Source organism: Notamacropus eugenii, chromosome 3 (assembly GCF_028372415.1).
Source record: "Notamacropus eugenii isolate mMacEug1 chromosome 3, mMacEug1.pri_v2, whole genome shotgun sequence".
NCBI lineage: Eukaryota > Metazoa > Chordata > Mammalia > Diprotodontia > Macropodidae > Notamacropus > Notamacropus eugenii.
The window spans coordinates 56,189,576-56,208,743 of NC_092874.1; the positions used below are offsets into that span (position 1 = coordinate 56,189,576).

Below are 19,168 nucleotides of genomic sequence, written 5' to 3' on the forward strand. Positions count from 1 at the left end.
CTCCTTGAGAGCAAGGGCTGTTTTGTCCTCCAGAATTGGCTCAGTAGATGCAAAGCAGGGCATGGAGTCAGGAAGATAAGTCTTCCTGAGTTCAAAACCAGCCTCAGACAATTACTAGCTATGTGACCTTAAGCAAGTCACTTAACCCTGTTTGCCCTAGTTTCCTTATCTGTAAGAGGAACAGGAGAAGGAAGTGGCAAGCCACTCCAATCTGTGCTGAGAAAACCCCAAATGGGATCACAAAGAGTTGTACATGACTTGCCACCACCAAAACAACTTAATAAATGCTTGCAGATCAACAAATATACTTTTTGATCAGTTTTATCATCTTCATAAAAATTCACTTTTAAGCATCAAGACCTTTCCAGTGCTTTTTATGGTTCTTATTGTTTTGATTAAAATTATTGTGAAACCTTGCTGTAAAACACCATGAAGTACAATCAAGGCAGATTTTTCTGGGATCCTGTCCAATGGGATTTATTGGTTGCAGTGGCAAAGGAACAACGTTACAGGGTAGATTCATCAATAACGTTGGTGCTAAAAAAGACTCCAAGGACAGACTGATAGTAAGGCTCCTCAGCATCATAATCAGCATCCTCACTGATACTCCTCCTCCATGCTTCATGAAAGACCTGCCGACTTCCCACTGGGGTGATGTCTTGTTAACACTGTTGCATGAAGGCAAATTGAAGTTCAATGAAGGAATGGAGTTGAAAATTTGAGGAAAAAAACTGAACACTGCCAGCTAAATACGTAGTGGGATTTTCTATCTTTATCTAGAAACTGGGCTATTTAAAAATTCTGCATGAGACCTAAATAACTAACTTAACATATTTACTTGCCCCTTAAAAATATAAAGCCATAAGTAGCTTAGATTTTCTCCTAAGGCTACTAAATCATGCACATTTAATCTCCCCTTCATCAAACTTTGAATCTTTTTGTTTAACAAATAGGGTTAAAAAGATCATAAATAAAACTTTATTATGACCTCATTTTATCATCAGACATTTACGATATGTTTTTGTATATTTTGACAAAATACCAACATAGAAGGTAAAAAGCTTCCTTGTGTTTGTAGCCATAATTAATAGTGACATATGTATTTACATGCTACAAAAGCCTTGTATAAACAGATTTTATTGGGAGTTACAAGGATGTTTAAAAAAAGTGTGCCAAGGCATCATGATTACAGTAAGAAAAGCACAGCCTGTAATATTGGGTAGGATGATGATTTTAGCAGCCACTTGATATAAGGAAAATTGGGATCGTTCTCATAAAAAGATGAACTTTGAAAAACACCTTAATTTTTGCATTTTAAAATATGCAATCCTTTCCCCTAGCCCATGTACTAGAGGATTTATTCTCATTCTCTTTCTCTCCCTTTTTCTTTTCCTCTCTCTCTCTCTCTCTCTCTCTCTTTCTCTCTCTCTCTCTCTCTCTCCCCCTCCCTCCCTCCCTGTCTCCCCCTTTATAATTCACCTCCCTTCAACAATCATATTGAGGACCTATGTGGGTCCAGGTACTATTCTGGGTTCTAAGGATAAAGAGACAAAAGCAAAGCAACTTTTTTCCTCAAGAAGCTTACGTTCTAAGAGAGTGATACACAATGTATACTATTAAAAATACTATATGTATATATATGTGTGTGTGTGTGTGTGTGTGTGTGTATGCATGTGTGTGTGTAAACAGAGAGAGAAAAAGAAAAAGGAGGAGGACGAGAATGAGGAGGTGAAGAGGAAATGAGAGGAGGATGGAACTTCCAAAGGATAGTAGGAAAGAAAGAGAGAATTCCAGGCATGACAGACAGTCTTTATAAAGACAAGTAAAATGTAGAGTATGTGAGGAGTAGTGATGTATAAGCAACACTGACAGAGAGATCAGAGTCAGATTGTGAAGGACTTTCAACAGCAAACTAAGGGATTTGTATTTGATCCTAGAGGAATAGGGAGCCACAGTGACATGCTCAGGACTCTGCTTTAGGAGTTGACATTTTGTATCTGCACTTGCAGAGAATGATTTGAAGGGCTAAGGTGCTAGAGGCAAGGAGAGCAATGAGGAGGTTTTTGCAACAGACTAGATGAACAGCGATGTACGAGGGCCGGTGATGGCAAGCAAAATAGGATCTTTCATGGGTTTTTTTTTTAGTATAATCAAGTGGTTCTGATTGAATCTTGCCTTTATCAATCAAGAGTCTTTCCAAGGAGTAAAGTACAGAAACAAGAGATTCTTTAACTAGAAACAGTATAAGTATTTGTATTGTTAATTATTTTAACCTGATTAAAGATCTTCCCCACCCATTAATGGGCCTGTCCATTAAGGAGAGTTTGATTAGGGAAGACTTGTGGGAAGGCCCAAGCCTTTTGTTAGTGAGGCACTGTTTCTTAAGTGTTGTGATGATCTCTGGCTCTAAAAAAGGTATAAATACTCTGAGTTGAGGTTTTACTTTGGGGCTTACTAGATGTGTTTGTTTGGCCAGGTGAGGACTCTGGGAAGCCTCCAAGGAGCGGTCACCCCCACTCCTGCTTGGAAAACTTAGATGTCGGTGTTTCCCTCTCTGGTAACTATGGTCAAACAGTTGGACCTGTCTGTTGATGGTCAGGCAGAGGAAGCCTTATCTGTTGACCTTTAATTTCTCTGTATTTTCTTTGAAGTTCAGGGTGCTGACTCCCCTGAACTAGGTGAATAATATATGTGTTTGGTTAAAGGAATGATACATGTGCTTGATTAAAGTGATTACCAACCCCTTGAAAATTGCTTTCCTTTATGAATGCAGTTCTAAGAACCTGTACAGCAGGCCCCCTTGTGTATATCAGGATGCTTACTGATACAGGGCAGTAGCCTTTGTGGTCATGTGAGTGAAGAGATGGAGCTAAGAAATGTTGTTGACATAGAATCAAAAAGATTTGACAACTAATTTGATTAGAAGGATGTGAGGGAGTAAACAATTAAGGATGAAGGACACTGCAGTTGTGAAGTTGGATGACCTGGAAGAATGATGGTGCCCTCTACTAGAGCAGGGAAGAGAAATGAGTTTAAGGGGGAAAAATGCATTCTATTATATGGACATGTGGAGCTTTTGAGGCTTGTGAGACATTTAGGAGGACTGACTAGGAGACTTTGTCCAGGTAAAAATTTAAGGTTATAAAGCCATCTTAGCTGGACTCTCTGACCTTCGACCACAGCCCCTAAAGATGATAATGATCATAAATACTAACTGCAAAGGACATTGATTTAGATAAAGCTCTGTTTTAAAAGTGTTCTATGGGTACACGTATTTGTACATATATATGTGTATATATATATCAATATGCATATATAAATATACATATGTATTTTATACATGATTTTATATACACAAATACATATGTGTGTGCATGTGTATATATGTTTATGTTTCTCACAATTCACTAACTGTTAAGTCTCACAACAACCCTGTAGCCAAGGTACCATAGATATTACTATTCTCATTTTATAGATAAGGAAATTGATACTCGGAGATGATATGTGATTTGCTTACAGTCACATATCTAGCAAATGTTGGTGAGAATAGGAACTTGGGTCTTCCTCTACACAATGGTCTATCCACTATACCACATTTAATCTTTATTTTTCTCCTGCTTTCTCTGGTGGTGGGAAATAAGGGTAGGGGTCAAGGAGTCATAGCTATCTATACACATATATGTGTACATATGTATATATAAATATTTACATATCTACCATAGACATAATATAAAAGCTTGTATAAATTATGCATGGATACAGGTGTATAATGTATCAATAAATATAAATACAGCCTTTTATTATTAGGAAATTAAAACAGAACAAAAAGTAAAGTATCATGAAGAGCATTGTTAGATCAATGGGTTTTTCTTTTTTCATTTTTCTAGAGTATCTCCAAATGTATTGGACTCATGTCCCATGTGTTTATATGTATGTACACACATAATACACACAAGTGCATATATATGTGAATATATGCATACATGCATATACACACAGAGGAATACAGATCTTGAGGTAAAAATTACCTCAGAGAATATCAAGACCAAATGCCTCACTTTCCAGATAAACACACTGAAGCTCAGGGCTTGTAGGTGAATTGCGTGATGTCAGAGATACATAAGGATCAGAAGCAACATCTGAACCTTGGTCCTCTGACCTCAGCACAAGTGTTTATTTGCCCCTGTCTCAACTCTTATTTTGGGAAAAATGATTAGTTTTGAATCTTAGATTCATATTGGGGACCATATTCTAATTGTATAGTTTTTAAAGAGAAGAATTTCTTTTGTATAAGTAATTGCTTTTGAACTCTACCAAAGACATGGATCTTTCTCCCTGACGCTACCTGATGAATTCTACTTTGGTGACAGGGAATGAAATCACTGAAGCACAGAGATCAGGGTGCTAAAGGGAATGCTGAATGACTTCTACTGTCATTTGTGATGATTCCAGTTGTAGACTTAATCCTCCTCTTTTCTCACCCTGCACCATAACAAATGTTAGACTGCATGAGGGATTCAGTGGCTAAAAACAGAGAGTGGATAGTTGCAAACAAAGGGTCATTTTCTTCAACTATGAAGTCTATGTAGCACACAGAAAATATATAAATTATGACCATGTTGAAAAGGGAGTGCAGACTAACCAATCAATCCCTACCAGAGGGTTGGGAGACAAGCAAATATTAGTGTTACATGTTACAAAGGAGGAGACCAAGAGGTTAAGTGTCTTGCCCAAGGGTACACACAAAAGGGCATTTGGCAGAGTAGGGATTGGAGCTCTTGTCTTCAACCTATCAACCCTAGTGCACACCACACATTAGAGTAAATGCTTCCTCCCCACTTTCAGGAAAGCTGGTCTGTTTGGAAAATGAGAATGACAATGTCTCTCAGAGGCAGCAAAGACCTTTTTCTTTCTTCTGTTTGCTAGCTCAAAGCAGAATTCTTTCAATTCATAACACTGAAGGGATATTCCCACATGGCCCATATCCAGCTTGAGCCTGGAAACAGCTTCATGGGCCATCCAGACATTGGAGAACCAGAAATCACTCCTCTTCCTCAATGTTGCCCCAATAACCTTTGCAGATATTGGGTAGTAAATCATTGACATCAAATAATGAGCTCCCTTTTTTCCTCTCTCTATCTGTTGTGACGGGGGGGGGGGGGGGGGGGGGGGGAAGGATGATGATTTGATCACTGCGTAGACCATCTGAGACTTGTGAGAACAGCATGCAATCGCTTGTGGCTGATTCCCCCAGATGGTGCAGCATTATTGCCGGTGATCACTACAACATGTGTTTCCGTTATTGGGCACATGCTGATCGAAAACAAAGGAGCTACAATTTCTGTCTTTTGGAACTTGCAGGCTTTAAAATCCTCTGAATGAATACTCAACATTAAAAATCAAAACCAACTCTGATTTCTAGTCTGATCATAAATCAAAAGACAGTAGGCATTTGGGAGTCAAAAAAAAAAAGTGAGCTGAATGAGGAGCTGAGGCATTTGCTCCAAAATACCAATATGCATTTTTAAAAATCAGTTTGTAAAAATCTAAAATGATATATCCAGACAAGCTTTAGTTGACTTAGCATAAAACACAGAGAAAAAAACACATTCTCCTTCTTTGTCTCTGAATTTACCTTTCTGTAAGGGCAAGCAAAGTAGGATCTTTGGCTGTTTTTGTTTTTGTTTTTTAGTATAATCAAGTGCCTCTGATTGAATCTTGCCTTTATCAACCAAGAGTCTTTACTAGAAGTAAAGTACAGAAACACGAATTTCTTTAACTAGAAACAGTATATATATTTGTATTGTTAATGTGATTAAAGATCTTCCCCAACCATTAATGGGCCTGCCTGCTAAAGGGAGTTTGATTAGGGAGGATTTGTAGGAAGGCCTATACCTTTTGTTAATGAGGCACTGGTTCTCAAGGGCTGGGATGCCCTCTGGCTCTAAAAACAATATAAATACTCTGAGGATGAGGTTTTACTTTGAGACTTAGTTTTTAGGAGAAGCTTTGTGTGCCAGAGGAGATTCTAGGAAGCCACTAAGGACACTCCCCCAACTTTGAAAACTCAGACGTTGGTGTTTCCCTCTCTGGCAACTGTGGTCAGACAGATGGACCAGTCTATTGATTTGTGATATATGCATTGCTTATATCAGACAGTTTGGAAGTACTGTCTGCTGATTTCCTGAACTAAGTGAATGATATATGTGCTTGATTAAAGGAGATTTGTTAACCCCTCAAAAGTTGCCTTTCTTTTTAGAAAAGCAGATCAAAAAACTTGTGCTAGCAGGCCTCTCTGTATATGTTGAAATGCTTACTGATACACTTCCATGTAGGGGATGGTGTGGTGGTGTGAGGTTGATTGGAGAGCCCTTCATCAATTCTGAGTCTCCCAATCAACCTGATGAAATTACAGGGGCAGGGACATTTGTATGGAAACATCAGAAGGGCGCATCCCATGGAGATGGGCATGGGTACTGGCAACTTGCTGAGAAAACACAGGAACTCTGCTGGTTGATTCCTAGCAGTTAAGATTGCCTTCAAGATAACTGGCAACTTGAGAATTAGGAGAATAAACCCTTTTCTGGAGTGCTACTCTTTCCATGGTCTATAAAAGTAAGCTATTTGCCTGCCTCACTCTGTTCAGCAGACTGGGCCTTCATTAGGGGGAGAATTTCTCTTCTCCTCTCTGTGAGGGGCAATTAATTACCACTTAGAGAAGAAACACATGGCAAGCTCCCTATGTTTTCTCAGGTGGCCCATCAAATATCTAGTGGCTTTTGCCTTTCTGTTTCCTTTGTAGACAGTAGCCAGAGACTAGGCTTCCTGAAGAATATTTTTTTATGCCCATGGATAATGTTCTTGAAGAGGCCTGAGAAGAGGCATCCTAAAAGTAGTCTTTTCACATCTTAATGGTTACACTGTTGACAACCCCAAGCTTAAGAGTTTCCAAGTATGAAAAATGGTCATCATCTTCAGATAACTGATTTTTTTGAGATCACACAGGTAAACAAATGCCAAAAACAGGATTTAAATTTAGGACTTCTAAGGCTTAATCCACTAAACTTTCCACCAAACTACTCTGCCTTGTCTTAGACTGCAAGTGGGCTAAGAAGGGTGTGCTTGTAAAAGTTTACCAACATGCTCTCTAGAAAAAAATAAATGTATTTAGAACATGCTGTTAAGTTTAATCTGCATTATTAACATTTTCTGTATCCCATTCTTAAGTCTTTACGATCATAATAACAAAAAAATCAAGCCATAATTTGTAGCATTTGCTGATTTCTGAAGTATAAATGCTCACGCTGAAAATTTAACAGTTGGCTCTCCTGACCCAGTAAGAGCCAGCTTTAGCACACTACTGGTAAGATACTAACATCTATTTAAAACTTTCTTCCTTCAAAAACAGCAGTAGTTCAAGAGTAAGAGCTCCTGTCAAAGGTCACAAGTATTTATTTGTTGGATGACCATGGAATGAGTTTTTGGACCTCACCGTGTTTTCCTGTTTCCTGGCTCTGATCATTACAGCTGTGAGAAAAAAGACTTGGCAATGGTGACCTCTCCACCATGCCAAAGTTGGCTTTTCCTAGCAGTATTACACTTGTATAAGACAAGAAGAAAGTTCTTTAGGTGAGTAGAGGACAGAGGGGGAGAATCCTAAGACTAAGTAATGCATCCAATCTATAGACTCAGCTGGGCCAGAATTCAGCTCTCTAGATTCTTCCTTGGTAATTGATTTCAATTCTATCAGTTACTATTGTAATAGAATAATTCCACTATCATAGCAATAGTATAGATATCAGATCACCAATATTACACACTCAACTCATTATCTAAAACAAAACCGTAATAGTACAGAAAAGTTTAATTCATAAGGTCATGGTTTTAGACCTGGAGAGGACCTATGGAACTATCCAGTCCAAATCTCTCATTTTATCAAAGAAAAATCAGATAGCCAAAAAGGGGAAATGACTCTGGTCAAGTTTACATAGGGAACGTCAGTGACAGAATTTGGTTTTTTTGGGTGAGGCAATCAGGGTTAAATGACTTGCCCAAAGTCACACAGCTAGTAAATGTCAAGTGTCTGAGACTGGATTTGAACTGAGGTCCTCTTGACTCCAGGACCAGTGCTCTATGCCATCGAGTGGCTCCTCAATGCCAGAATTTGAATCTAGGCCCTCTGACTTCAGCTCTAGTAACTGCCTATTAAAGATTTGCCATGTGGAGGGTGCTGGGGAAAAATAATCAAACATGTGCTTCATGTTCTGCAAAATGCATTACCTATGTTATCTCATATGGTCTTCACAACAATTCTGTGAGATAGGTGCTATTATCATTGCTACTCTACAGATGAGAAAACTGAGGCTGAGTGGTTTTTGCTTAAGGACACATAGCTGCCCGAGGCAGGATTCATTTTCCTAACTCCATTCACACACCAGCTACTTAATAAAGAGTCAATAACTGATTTGAAGGCAGAGAAGATACTAGTTCTGTCTTTCCCACACCAGGATTAGGAAAGGATTCCTGGAAAATTAATTTTAGAAGAGGTTTGCATGACATTTCATAAAATCAGATAAAAAGTAATTAGGTTATTTCTCTACTTAAATAAGAAAGCAGTGATTGATCCAAAGAGACCCTTGCATATAATCATGCTCACATGAAGTAGAGTAACCAAAATGGCTGTTGATTCATTTGTGGAAGCTGAGGTTTCAGTATGATACTTACTGCTACTTTTCCTTCTGGGAGTCTTGCTGGCTGGTCATTATAGGGCATCTTCTTAACTTCAAAGGACACAATGGAAGCAAGTGAATAGGGGTCATTTTTTCTCTAAAAATAAAAAGAAAGATTATTAAACTGCATTAAAATATAAAAATCACAAAGTATAAACTGGCATTTACCCAGCTGCTTATACTTTTCAAGATGCTCATGATATTAACTTAACATTTTGGTAGAGCTTGTAAATTTACAAAGTTATGTAATCACAACCACCCCATAAGGTGGGTGGTATGTTACCTACTTCTAGATCAGGAAACTGAGGCTTAGAAAGATAGTGTAATTTGCCCAAAATTACATGGTTAGTAAAGTGGCTGAGTGAGAACTTGAACTCAGGTCTTCCGACTCAAGAATCTTATGCTCTTTTGGATATGGCATGCTGTAATGGAAAATGATGGCTATATTAAAGATAGCATAAATCAATGAGATAATTTCAGCAAACTCTGTCCTGTTAGGTGCTCCCAAAATACCTCTTCCCCACAAATAGAATGTTTTGACATACTGATAATCCTTTTAAATGATCATCTGGAAATAGAGTATAGTGCTTTGAACTTTCACATAGTAGGACAAAAGCTTTTTTTTTTTAAGGCACAGTAAAACATCTGTTGTCCTTAAGCTGTGTGTGTGTGTGTGTGTGTGTGTGTGTGTGTATGTGTGTGTGTGTGTTGTTCTTAAGTAATCTCAAGCATTTAGAATGGCTTTGAAGTAAGAAGTAAAAAGTAGTAAAAACATATTTCTAGTGGTTAATGATTTCTGAATAGTGGACAGGGCTAAAAACAGCTTAGAGGAGCTCAGATTAATAGATAGTTCATATACATATTGGCTGGTTCTCCAGTCAGCAAAGGAATGCCCTGATTACCTGGTGATTCAGGTAAATGGCTTGGGATCTATTGGGAAACTGGGAAGGAGAGATGGTCCCAGTTGTCTAGCAGCAGGGGCTATATGGACAATTCCTCATTCTCCAAGAAACTTTGTTATTAAGGAAATTTCTCTCTGTGAAGTTGATGCTCATTTGGGAACTTGGGCTTGCCAAGAATGTAGCCATTAAGATGTAGAAAGACTACCCTTAGAATGCCTCTTCAAGAACATTATCAATATTCCATCTGCATGGGAACCAAAACCCAAAAAGCAAAAGGGAAAACAAGTCAATAAAATGTGAAATTCAGAGAGAGGAGGATTCCCAATGGCAGCTAGCGGAAATTTAGAGATTAGAAATGGCAAGAAGGATTAGATGTAAACAGCAAATACTTTGGGACAAAGAAGAAAATTGACTAAGCTTGTTGAATTAGTTGCAAATAGAGTTGAATGTGGCATGGCAGTGAATATCATTCATTTAAGCAATGACCATCTGGTTACATCTATGAAGCAGTACAAAAAGAAGGCAGGAAACTAAGAAAATTTTTCATTAAAAACAGCTAAAATTTAAAATGAGAAAGGTTTGCAGCAGGTTTTGGCAATCCAAAAAAACTCTTTTATCTGGAGTGGTTCATTTCTTGATTCCAAATAACAGCTGTTTTGATATATTAAAAAAAAAATTTTAAATCTCTTAAAGACTGATTGGAAGTGAAGAAAAGTCAGAAAGCATCAGTCTGAGTTTAAAACAGGTTAAAAAGATATAAAGAATTTATTATTTTCAAATAAATGCAGTAAGGAACAAAAGCTTCCAGAACTGAAACTTTAATGGCTACTTGGCTATAGCACGATATTGTTTGTTTTGTATTTAAATGAAACTTTTGAAAATGTTTGTTATCTTAAGTAGGTAAACAATGATAAAAGTCTCCTAGTGGATAAAGATAAGCTACTACTGAGCACCATAAAATTGTACAAGTGTTTATTATTGTAAGAATTAATGTAAAAGGAACTTATTGAATTCCTATCAAATGGGAAAAGAATAATCTTTCTGAAAAAGGCTATCTATTCATCCATCCAGTCTATCTATTCATCCATCTATCCTTCTGTCCATCCATCTACCTAAGCCACCCCTAAGAGTGGAAACCCTACAATATTTCTATGTAGACATTGTTTTTCAGTGTTTAATCAACCCCAAAATCCACAATATCTTCCTAGGATCTAAATAAATATTCCCCCCAACATTCCTATAATTTAAGCTCATTTTCTCTTTTATTGCCTTGTGACATGAGATTAGATTATAATACTTTTTGTGTAAACCCTGAAGCTAATAGTATATTTAGCCCAAAGGTTATTAATTCATTAATTGTGTGTGTGTATGTGTGTGTGTATGTGTGTGTGTGTGTGTGTGTGTATGTGTGTGTGTGTGTGCGCGTGTGCCCTTTGGCAGTCTGAGAAAGCCAATGGAAACTTTCTTCAGAATAATTATAAGTGCATAAAATAAAACATGCAGCATCACAAAAGAAACCAATTATATTGACACATAGTTATAAAAATGTTAAAAACAATTATTTTAAATTGCTTGGAAAGAAATATTTAAAATATTACCCCAGGTTAAGAATACTTGATTCAAGCATTTATCTTTATAGGATAATTTACCTCATTCATGAGCTGGAAATGATCTTAAAGATAATCTCACATAACACTTGAAAAATGAAGAAACTGAGACCCAGAGGACAGTGACTGGATTAATGTTAACAAACCTAAATTCAAAACCAGATTTGAACTCCCAGTCTTATGCTATTTCCACTATTCCATGGCTTTGGACCTGTGATCATTTTAGTGATTTATTTCCAATTTCTTGGCTGTTTGCTGTCTGGAAAAGACTGATCTTATTAAGTCACTCAATCATGCTCTCAATGTATAATAGTTAGAACAACTTTGCCCATGATTTTTACTTCACATATACTTGGAGGTTGCAATCCATTTTCTAACAAATAAATAATTATCTTATAAATCGCTCTGACAGACACACTGGAGAAGCTAAGGATTCTGATTTCATAGTCTTTTTTAATATCAGAATTGCATTATATAATGCCATCTCATTCACGGTCTGATTTTGCCACTTGTCTATCCAAAATCCTTTGATGGCTTCTATTGACTTATGGCATAAAATCTGAAGTTCTTCTTTTGGCATTCAAATTCCTTCACAATCCGTCTCCAACTTATGTTTCCAGTTTTATGGTTCACTATTTCCCCTTTTCTCTATGTGGACTCAAACTAGACATCTGGCTGAGAATCAGTCCCCTTCAGTTGTGGACACACATCATCCTAATCTCAACCTCTACTCCCCCACCCCACCTGACATCTGATTCACAATTAAAACAATAAAAAACCAACAAGCTTTAAACATTTTTAAAAAATGTTTGTTTTTTATTAAGCACTTACTCTGAGTTTAACACTGTGTTAAATACTGGGAGACCAAATAAAAACAAAGTAGTCCCAGTTCTCAAGACCTTCCATTCTAATGGAGAAGAGAACCATGTGTATGATCCTCATGTTGCCTATATGGAGATTAACCAGAGGGGCCATCTGAAACTCTCTGGGGATCCCATGCCTCCCACTCAAGACAACGAACACTTTCTCTGCTTCCATATTGACTTGTAACTAATCACTCGCTTTGCTTGTTTATGCACTACAGTCGACAAATCACTCAGACTGCTTCCACTCAGTCATTCAAACCAAGCACTTAGTTTCCCAGGGGATCACTTATACTACTCTCAATATCCGTAAATATCATCACAAAGAAACCTAGTCTGTCAGCTGATATGTTCAAAAGACTGTCCTGATGGTCTTAAGTGGCAAGTAATTCACTACCACTGGGAGCTGTGTGCCCAATTCTTTGGGCACACACTGTTACCTCCTTAAAGTGTATCACCTTCTGAGCAAATTGCAAGCTTTCTGGGGGTTGAGACTAAGTATTATTCAATTTTGTATCTTCCCCAGCAGGGAGTAGGTTGTCCTGGATAAGCAGCTGCTTGGGAAATGTTTGCCATGAATGGCTTAGGGCATGGATCCATCAAAGCACCTTTCAAAACAACCTTGTGCGATAGGTAATTTCTGTTTTATTATCACCATTGTATAGAGGAGAAAACCAAGACTCAGAGAGGTCACGTGACTTTTTCCTGGTCACACAGTTAGTAGCTGTCAGAGCCCAAATTCCATCTCAGGGTTTCCTGACTCTAGATCTCCTTGAAGTAACCTCTTCAAAGTCAACCTCTCTTTCTGCTACAATATTTTAGTACAGTACGTACATAATAAATGCTCATTGGATTGGATCAAATTACTCTCTGGCAGTTGATGAAATAGTCCTGACCCTATAACTTTATTGGCATTTCAAGGAAGGGAATAGAAAGCCTCTTGAAAAAAAAAAGTTTGCAAAGGAAGACACATTGGGTGAGGGAAGCAGGAGGAGCAACACATGGGAATATTCTCAACTTCTGATTTGCATGGTATGGAGGGGTCCCAAGCAGCAAGAAACAGGGTGGAAAGATAACTTGGGTCTAGCTTATGGATGGTGTTCAGTGACAGACAAAGGAGTCTAAGAATGAAATGCACTGAAAGTTTTTGAATAGGGAGAGGATAAAAACAGTTTTAAGAAGAATCTCATTGTGAGATGCAAGATGGATTTTTTTTTTATTTAGAAAAAGTATGTGGGTCATTTCAACTGCTCAATTTCGCCATTTTTCTAAGGCATCATTCCATTTCTCTTTCTCAACACGTCCTATTCTTCCCCTTCCTGACTTTACAAATGAATTTATCTTTAATTTGCTGAATTTTCTCACCAAGAAAATTACCATCAAGGTGAAGTGTTTAAATTTTCTCCACTCAAAGCCTTGTCTGACCTGGACCAGTGATCCATGGCTTTGAATCCTGCATAGAGGAAATCCTCCTCTAATGGTTCCAGTCCATTGAAATCCAGCACCTGTCTCATGTGGAAGAGCACATGCAATAAATGTTTCAGATGATTTATTTCCCCTGGAGTGCATAGTGAATAGGGTTTACTTACCACTTAATATCAGAGTTCTCTACCAAATCAGGGAGTGGACATATGGCAAATTGGGGAAATGACATAAAGACATCATGGAAATTCATGAAAAAGTACTTTGCAAAGAATAAAAAATTGAACATTCATGTACTCTGATCCTATTTCAGACACACGGACAGTTAAACCTTGGATCTAAAAGAAATTAGGGAGTGGACAAGTGGAAAAGGAAGGAGTAAAGGAAAATGGAAAATACAATTTATTCCTCTATTTCTGTACTCATATGCCAAAGGTCTAACATTTTTGGAAAGGGATCTACTTTTTTCTTCCCTGAAATGATCACAAGTCACAAGACCAGGGTAATCTGGGCAGATGTCAACTGGTAGCTGAATGGATAAGCCTTGAAAAATCACCTGGGTCTTTGCTTTGGGATCTTTTTCCTATAATATCATAGCCATGTCTCTGGTAAATATGTGGCTTATTGAATAAATTTTGCAGGCTAATCACACTCTTTAGTAACTATCATACTGGAATGGGGTGAGAAATAGGGGATTTATTCTCTCATATAGTAATTTATTCTAATAACAGCAATCACTGCCATATTGAAGGGTTTTGAAAACTGAAAAACAGCTGGGGTTAATAACCTTTGACAGTATTTTGGCCCATCCACTTGCTCCAACCAGACATTAATGCTCCGGAAATGCCCTGCACCTCCTCCATAACTGCTTCATTTAAACTGAGGTTAGGAGACCACTGGCTGCCTCTGTTATGTACTTTTGTAGAACAATTTTCTTTCTGTAATGGTACATATAAAAGTTATGGGGTTGGCAGCTAATAGAAATGGAGGTTTTTGAGTTGGGCAAACACCTAGTGTGTGCTGGCAGCTGAGTGTTCTTCCCCACTCCCATTCTCCTGCTTCCTAACTCATTTTCAAGGAGCACTTTATTTCTGACCACACAGCCAATTTATGGAGCCTGTGCTTAAATATTCACCATTTACTGGAAACAAAAGCCTTGTGGTCTGAAGTAAAAAGCTTAAACAATTACTGGCAAAACTTTAAACCTTCAAGTAGACTTTATGTTTCATGCAGCAGTCATAGATCCCAAGATAGTCTGGAATAAATTGAAAGAAAATATTTTCTTCATGGTCCATGGACAAAGGAGCACTTAGAGGAGCATCATATGCCAAAATGGCGGTCTACAGATTTTCAATGGGACACCAAACATCAAGTTGGGAAGAAAGACTGCATGACAAAACTATTAAATTACAGGACTAGAAAGTACATGGTTAAAGGAAAACATATGAATCCTTCTCCTTTGTTATTACATTCCTATGTATGAAATAAACAGGAACTTGGAATGTGGGCCTTTGGGAACCAGGAGCTAAGTATATAAGTAAAGAATTTAGAATCACAGAATTTGTGACTTAGAAGACATATCAATCTCAACTGTCCCCTCTCAGAACTTGATAAATTCAACCAAAAAGTAAACAAAAATGAAACTAAGGAGGTAAATGGAGTAGTAAGAAAGTCAGATATGACAGATTTTTGGAGAAAACTGAAAGGGAACACAAAGGAATATGCTTTTTCTCAGGAGCATTGGTACCTACACAAAAACTGACCATGTATTACAGCATTAAAAACCTCAAAATCAAAAGTAGAAAGAAAGAAATATTAAATGTATTCTTTTAGGATCATAATGCAATAAAAATTACATTCAACAAAGGGCAATGTAAAGACAGATTAAAAATTAAATGGAAACTAAATAATCTAACTCTAAAGAATAAGTGGGTCAAAGAACAAACCATAGAAACAATCAATAATTTCACTAAAGAGATTGACAACAATGAAACAACATACCCAAATTCACAAGATGCAGCCAAGACAGTGGGAAAAATTTATTTTTCTAAATTCTTACATCAACAAAATAGAAAAAGAACAGATGAATAAATTAGGCATGCAACCAAAAAAAACTAGAAAAAGAACAAATTAAATGTCCCCAATTGAGCACCAAATTGGAAATCCTGAAAATCAAAGTTGTGATTAATAAAACTGAACGCAAAAACAAAACAAAACACCTATTGAGCTAATAAGTACATTGAGGAGTTGGCTTTATGAAAAGAACCAATAAGACAGATAAACCATTGGCTAACTTGATTTAGAAAAAGAAGATACATTAGCAGCTATCTAGTCATACAGCAAAAGAATCCCCATTGTGATATACCTGACAAATGGCTATCCAGTCTTTGTTTGATGACTTTAAATGAATGGGAACTTATTGCCTGAGATAGTCTGTTTACTTACGGATAATCATAACTCTAAGGGAATTTTCCCCTGACATAAGCTTAAATTTGCACCTTTCCAACTCCCACCTATGGATCCTAGTTCTGGCTTTTGGGACTAAACAGAAAAAAATCTAATCCTTCCACCACAAGACAATGGGGACATTATATTCTTTTTGAGTTTTATTTTCTTTTCAGTTTAAACATCCCCCAATCCTTCAAGTTCTCCTTCTGTGATATGGACTCAAAGCCTGTCATAATTTTGGTTGCTCTTTTCTACATTATTTGGCTTACCTATAGGGACAGAGATTGGGCCTGGACTTGCGATTTCATTGCCATAGGGAAATTTCTGGTTAGGAAACTCCTCATTTGGAGTTTCCATGGCAAAGATACTGCAGTGGTTTGCCACTTCCTTTTCCAACTAATTATACAGATGAGGGAAATTGAGGTAAACAGGGTTAAGTGACTTATCCAGGGTCACATAGCTAGTGTCTGAGACTGGATTTGAACTCAGGAAGATGAGTCTTCCTGATTTCCTGGCTTGGAACTCTATATACTATGCCCACCCAACAGCCCCCAAAATAGGGTAATCCTAAGCAAATCCATACAATGTGATTGATTCAGTGTTTTAATATCCCATTAAAAAAGCTATGGAGCCAGAGAATCAGGATATTATTGAGGGCATATGTTACTTATAAGAGTATATTCTTACAAAAGCAACTGAAAAATTCTCTATAACATTCTTTAGAAGAAACATTAAATGTTGCCTGGTTTTTATGTTGAGGATTTCTGAGAAATTTAAGATCTAATAATAAATGTAGGTCAGGAAAATAATCACATTAAACAGAAGGACTATCACAACTATTTATAACTAAGTGAAATGCTTGGCTTTTCTGACCTGGTTCATTACATTATAATAAAAATTCCTTTAATTTATAGTGTTGATATTTTCAACATATGGCTCACAAGCAAGCCTGTCCTCTCTTCTTTGTTATCTAGTTACAAAGATTTTCCTCCTCAATCGCTGTGGTTCATTCTTCCTTCCTGAAGAGGACCAATATGACATCATGAGGATGATGACTTGTACACCAATAAATCAATATATGAATGAATGAATGAATGAATGAATGAATGAATGAATGAATGAATGAACAAGCAATCTGGTAAGTAGTGGAGCTGCAAATACAAGTAAGCAACACAGTCTCTGTCCTCAAGGGATTTTTTACCATATTAATGGAGACAACCACACACAAAGAGGAAGAACCAGAAAAGGCCTAGGCACACATGGCATGGAGTTTGGAAATGCCCAGAAAATGGAGTGATGACAAGCTTCTGGGCAAGATAGAGCAAAGGCTCACCTACCAGAGCCCCAGATTCCAGGGGGAGGGAGTGAGTGCATCTGGCAGGGTTTTGAAATGACTTGGATACCTTTGGTTTAGTGTTTACAGCTCTTCAGAATCTAGTTCTTTCTTATCTTTCCAGTATTTTTTTCCACATTACCTGCTTCCAGGCACTCTATAGTGTAGCGATACTGGCTTTCTTGACATTCTTCTCATGTTTCCATGTTGTTTCCATGACCTTGCAATGTTTAGCACAGTGCCTGGTATATAGTAAGTTTTTAATAAATGCTTTTTGATCAGTTGATTGGGTTTCAGTTTGATAATGTCCTCCTGGTTTCTTATTCTTGCTTTCTCCTGAAAATATTGGTCAACTTAGGGATAACAAAATATATGATGTGAGAATAAGGTGAGTTGGTGTAATTTTGGAAAGAAAACCAAACAACATAGAGAAGGGCTCAAATTCAAACTATCTTTTAAGAGTTGTGAGACCTTGGACAAATTACTTTCCTCTTTGAATCTCGGTCTCTTCATTTGCAAAAAAAAAAGGTGTTAATACCACTACCAGCTCACTGGGGGAAGGTATTTTGTAAACCTTGAAGCACTATATAAAAATGTGTTATAGAATTTGTTATAATCCAGTGCTTTTTTCCATTATAGCATACTACTTTTTGTTAATATTTGTTAAAATTGGTCAAAATTCCAGTGTCATCTATAACACTTTTGTTCTGGTTAAAAATCTTATCCAAGATTAATCCATGCTGTCTTCAAATATGGATGGAAAAAGAAAAATAAATCTATCCTTAAGTATAAGTTTAGATAAAGAAAACAAAGCTTTAGGAATTGTAGAGCCCTTTAAAGAATTTCACTAAAAATAGTTTAAGACATTATGAATCATTCCAAAAACATGATCAAAGGTAGTCATCCATTTTTAGAAATTTATCTTGTAGATTGTAGAAGTGATTTCATGACTATGCTGGAATGAGACAGAGAATCATGTCATTACAGGATGTAAGATTGGAGCTGAAGATAATTCTAATGCATTTCCAGACTCCCTCTGTATGGAGAAAAGATAAGGTTTGTGGTTTGTGATGTATTTGATTGAATGGTGGATAATTAAAGTATGTGTTTACTTAAAGGACAAATCAATACAAATGGGCATTGGGTGGATGGAACTTCTCAGCTCAGGCTTTAAAAGCTTATGCACCCTTATCTATATTCTTTCTTTACTTTCATTCATCTATGGTTCCTTTAAAAGAATACCCAATATTCTTCTGTTAATGTTATATGGCTTTGAGTCACAGAATACCACAATCTCCAAAGAATTCAAGTTGTAGGTCACTCAAAGGGCAGTGAAGTGATGTATGAACAGGCTACAGCATGTTTCTAGCAAAGAATTGCACACCAAAAACCATATAAAGGATATCATTGGGATTGGAAGGCAATAGAAACCCCTCATGGGTGAAGTGATGGAAGAGAACCAGTGGACAGCCCCTGTGGTTCATTGGCATCCATGGAAATGATCTAGAACAGGGGTTCTCATCCTTTTCTTGTGTCATTGACCCTTTTGGCAGTGTGGGGAAGCTGATGGACTTCTCAGAATAATGTTTAAAATGCATAAAAATATATGGTATTACAAAGGAAATCAATTACATTGACATATAGTTACCAGAACATCTAAAAGTACAGGTTCACAGACCCTAGAGTAAGAAGGTCTCCAAATCACTGGGTGGACTACTTAGAGAAGACTGATGGGAGAACATGGGCAAGAGTGACACTAGATGAGAAAGCATGGGTAGGCTGTGATCCATATCAATAGAAGGAGTACTCATTTCCAGGAGACCAAAGATCTATCAAAATTATTATGATCCCAATCTATTAAAGA

The 19,168-nt window shown here is 37.2% G+C and overlaps 1 protein-coding gene across 1 annotated transcript in view; it reads right to left on the bottom strand.

Moving 5' to 3' along the window:
- Positions 1-19,168, bottom strand: part of ITGA8 (integrin subunit alpha 8) — a 206,316-nt gene that overhangs the window by 13,441 nt on the left and 173,707 nt on the right. The window contains 1 exon segment of the mRNA XM_072651615.1: positions 8,725-8,826. Coding sequence (XP_072507716.1) covers positions 8,725-8,826 — 102 coding nt within the window.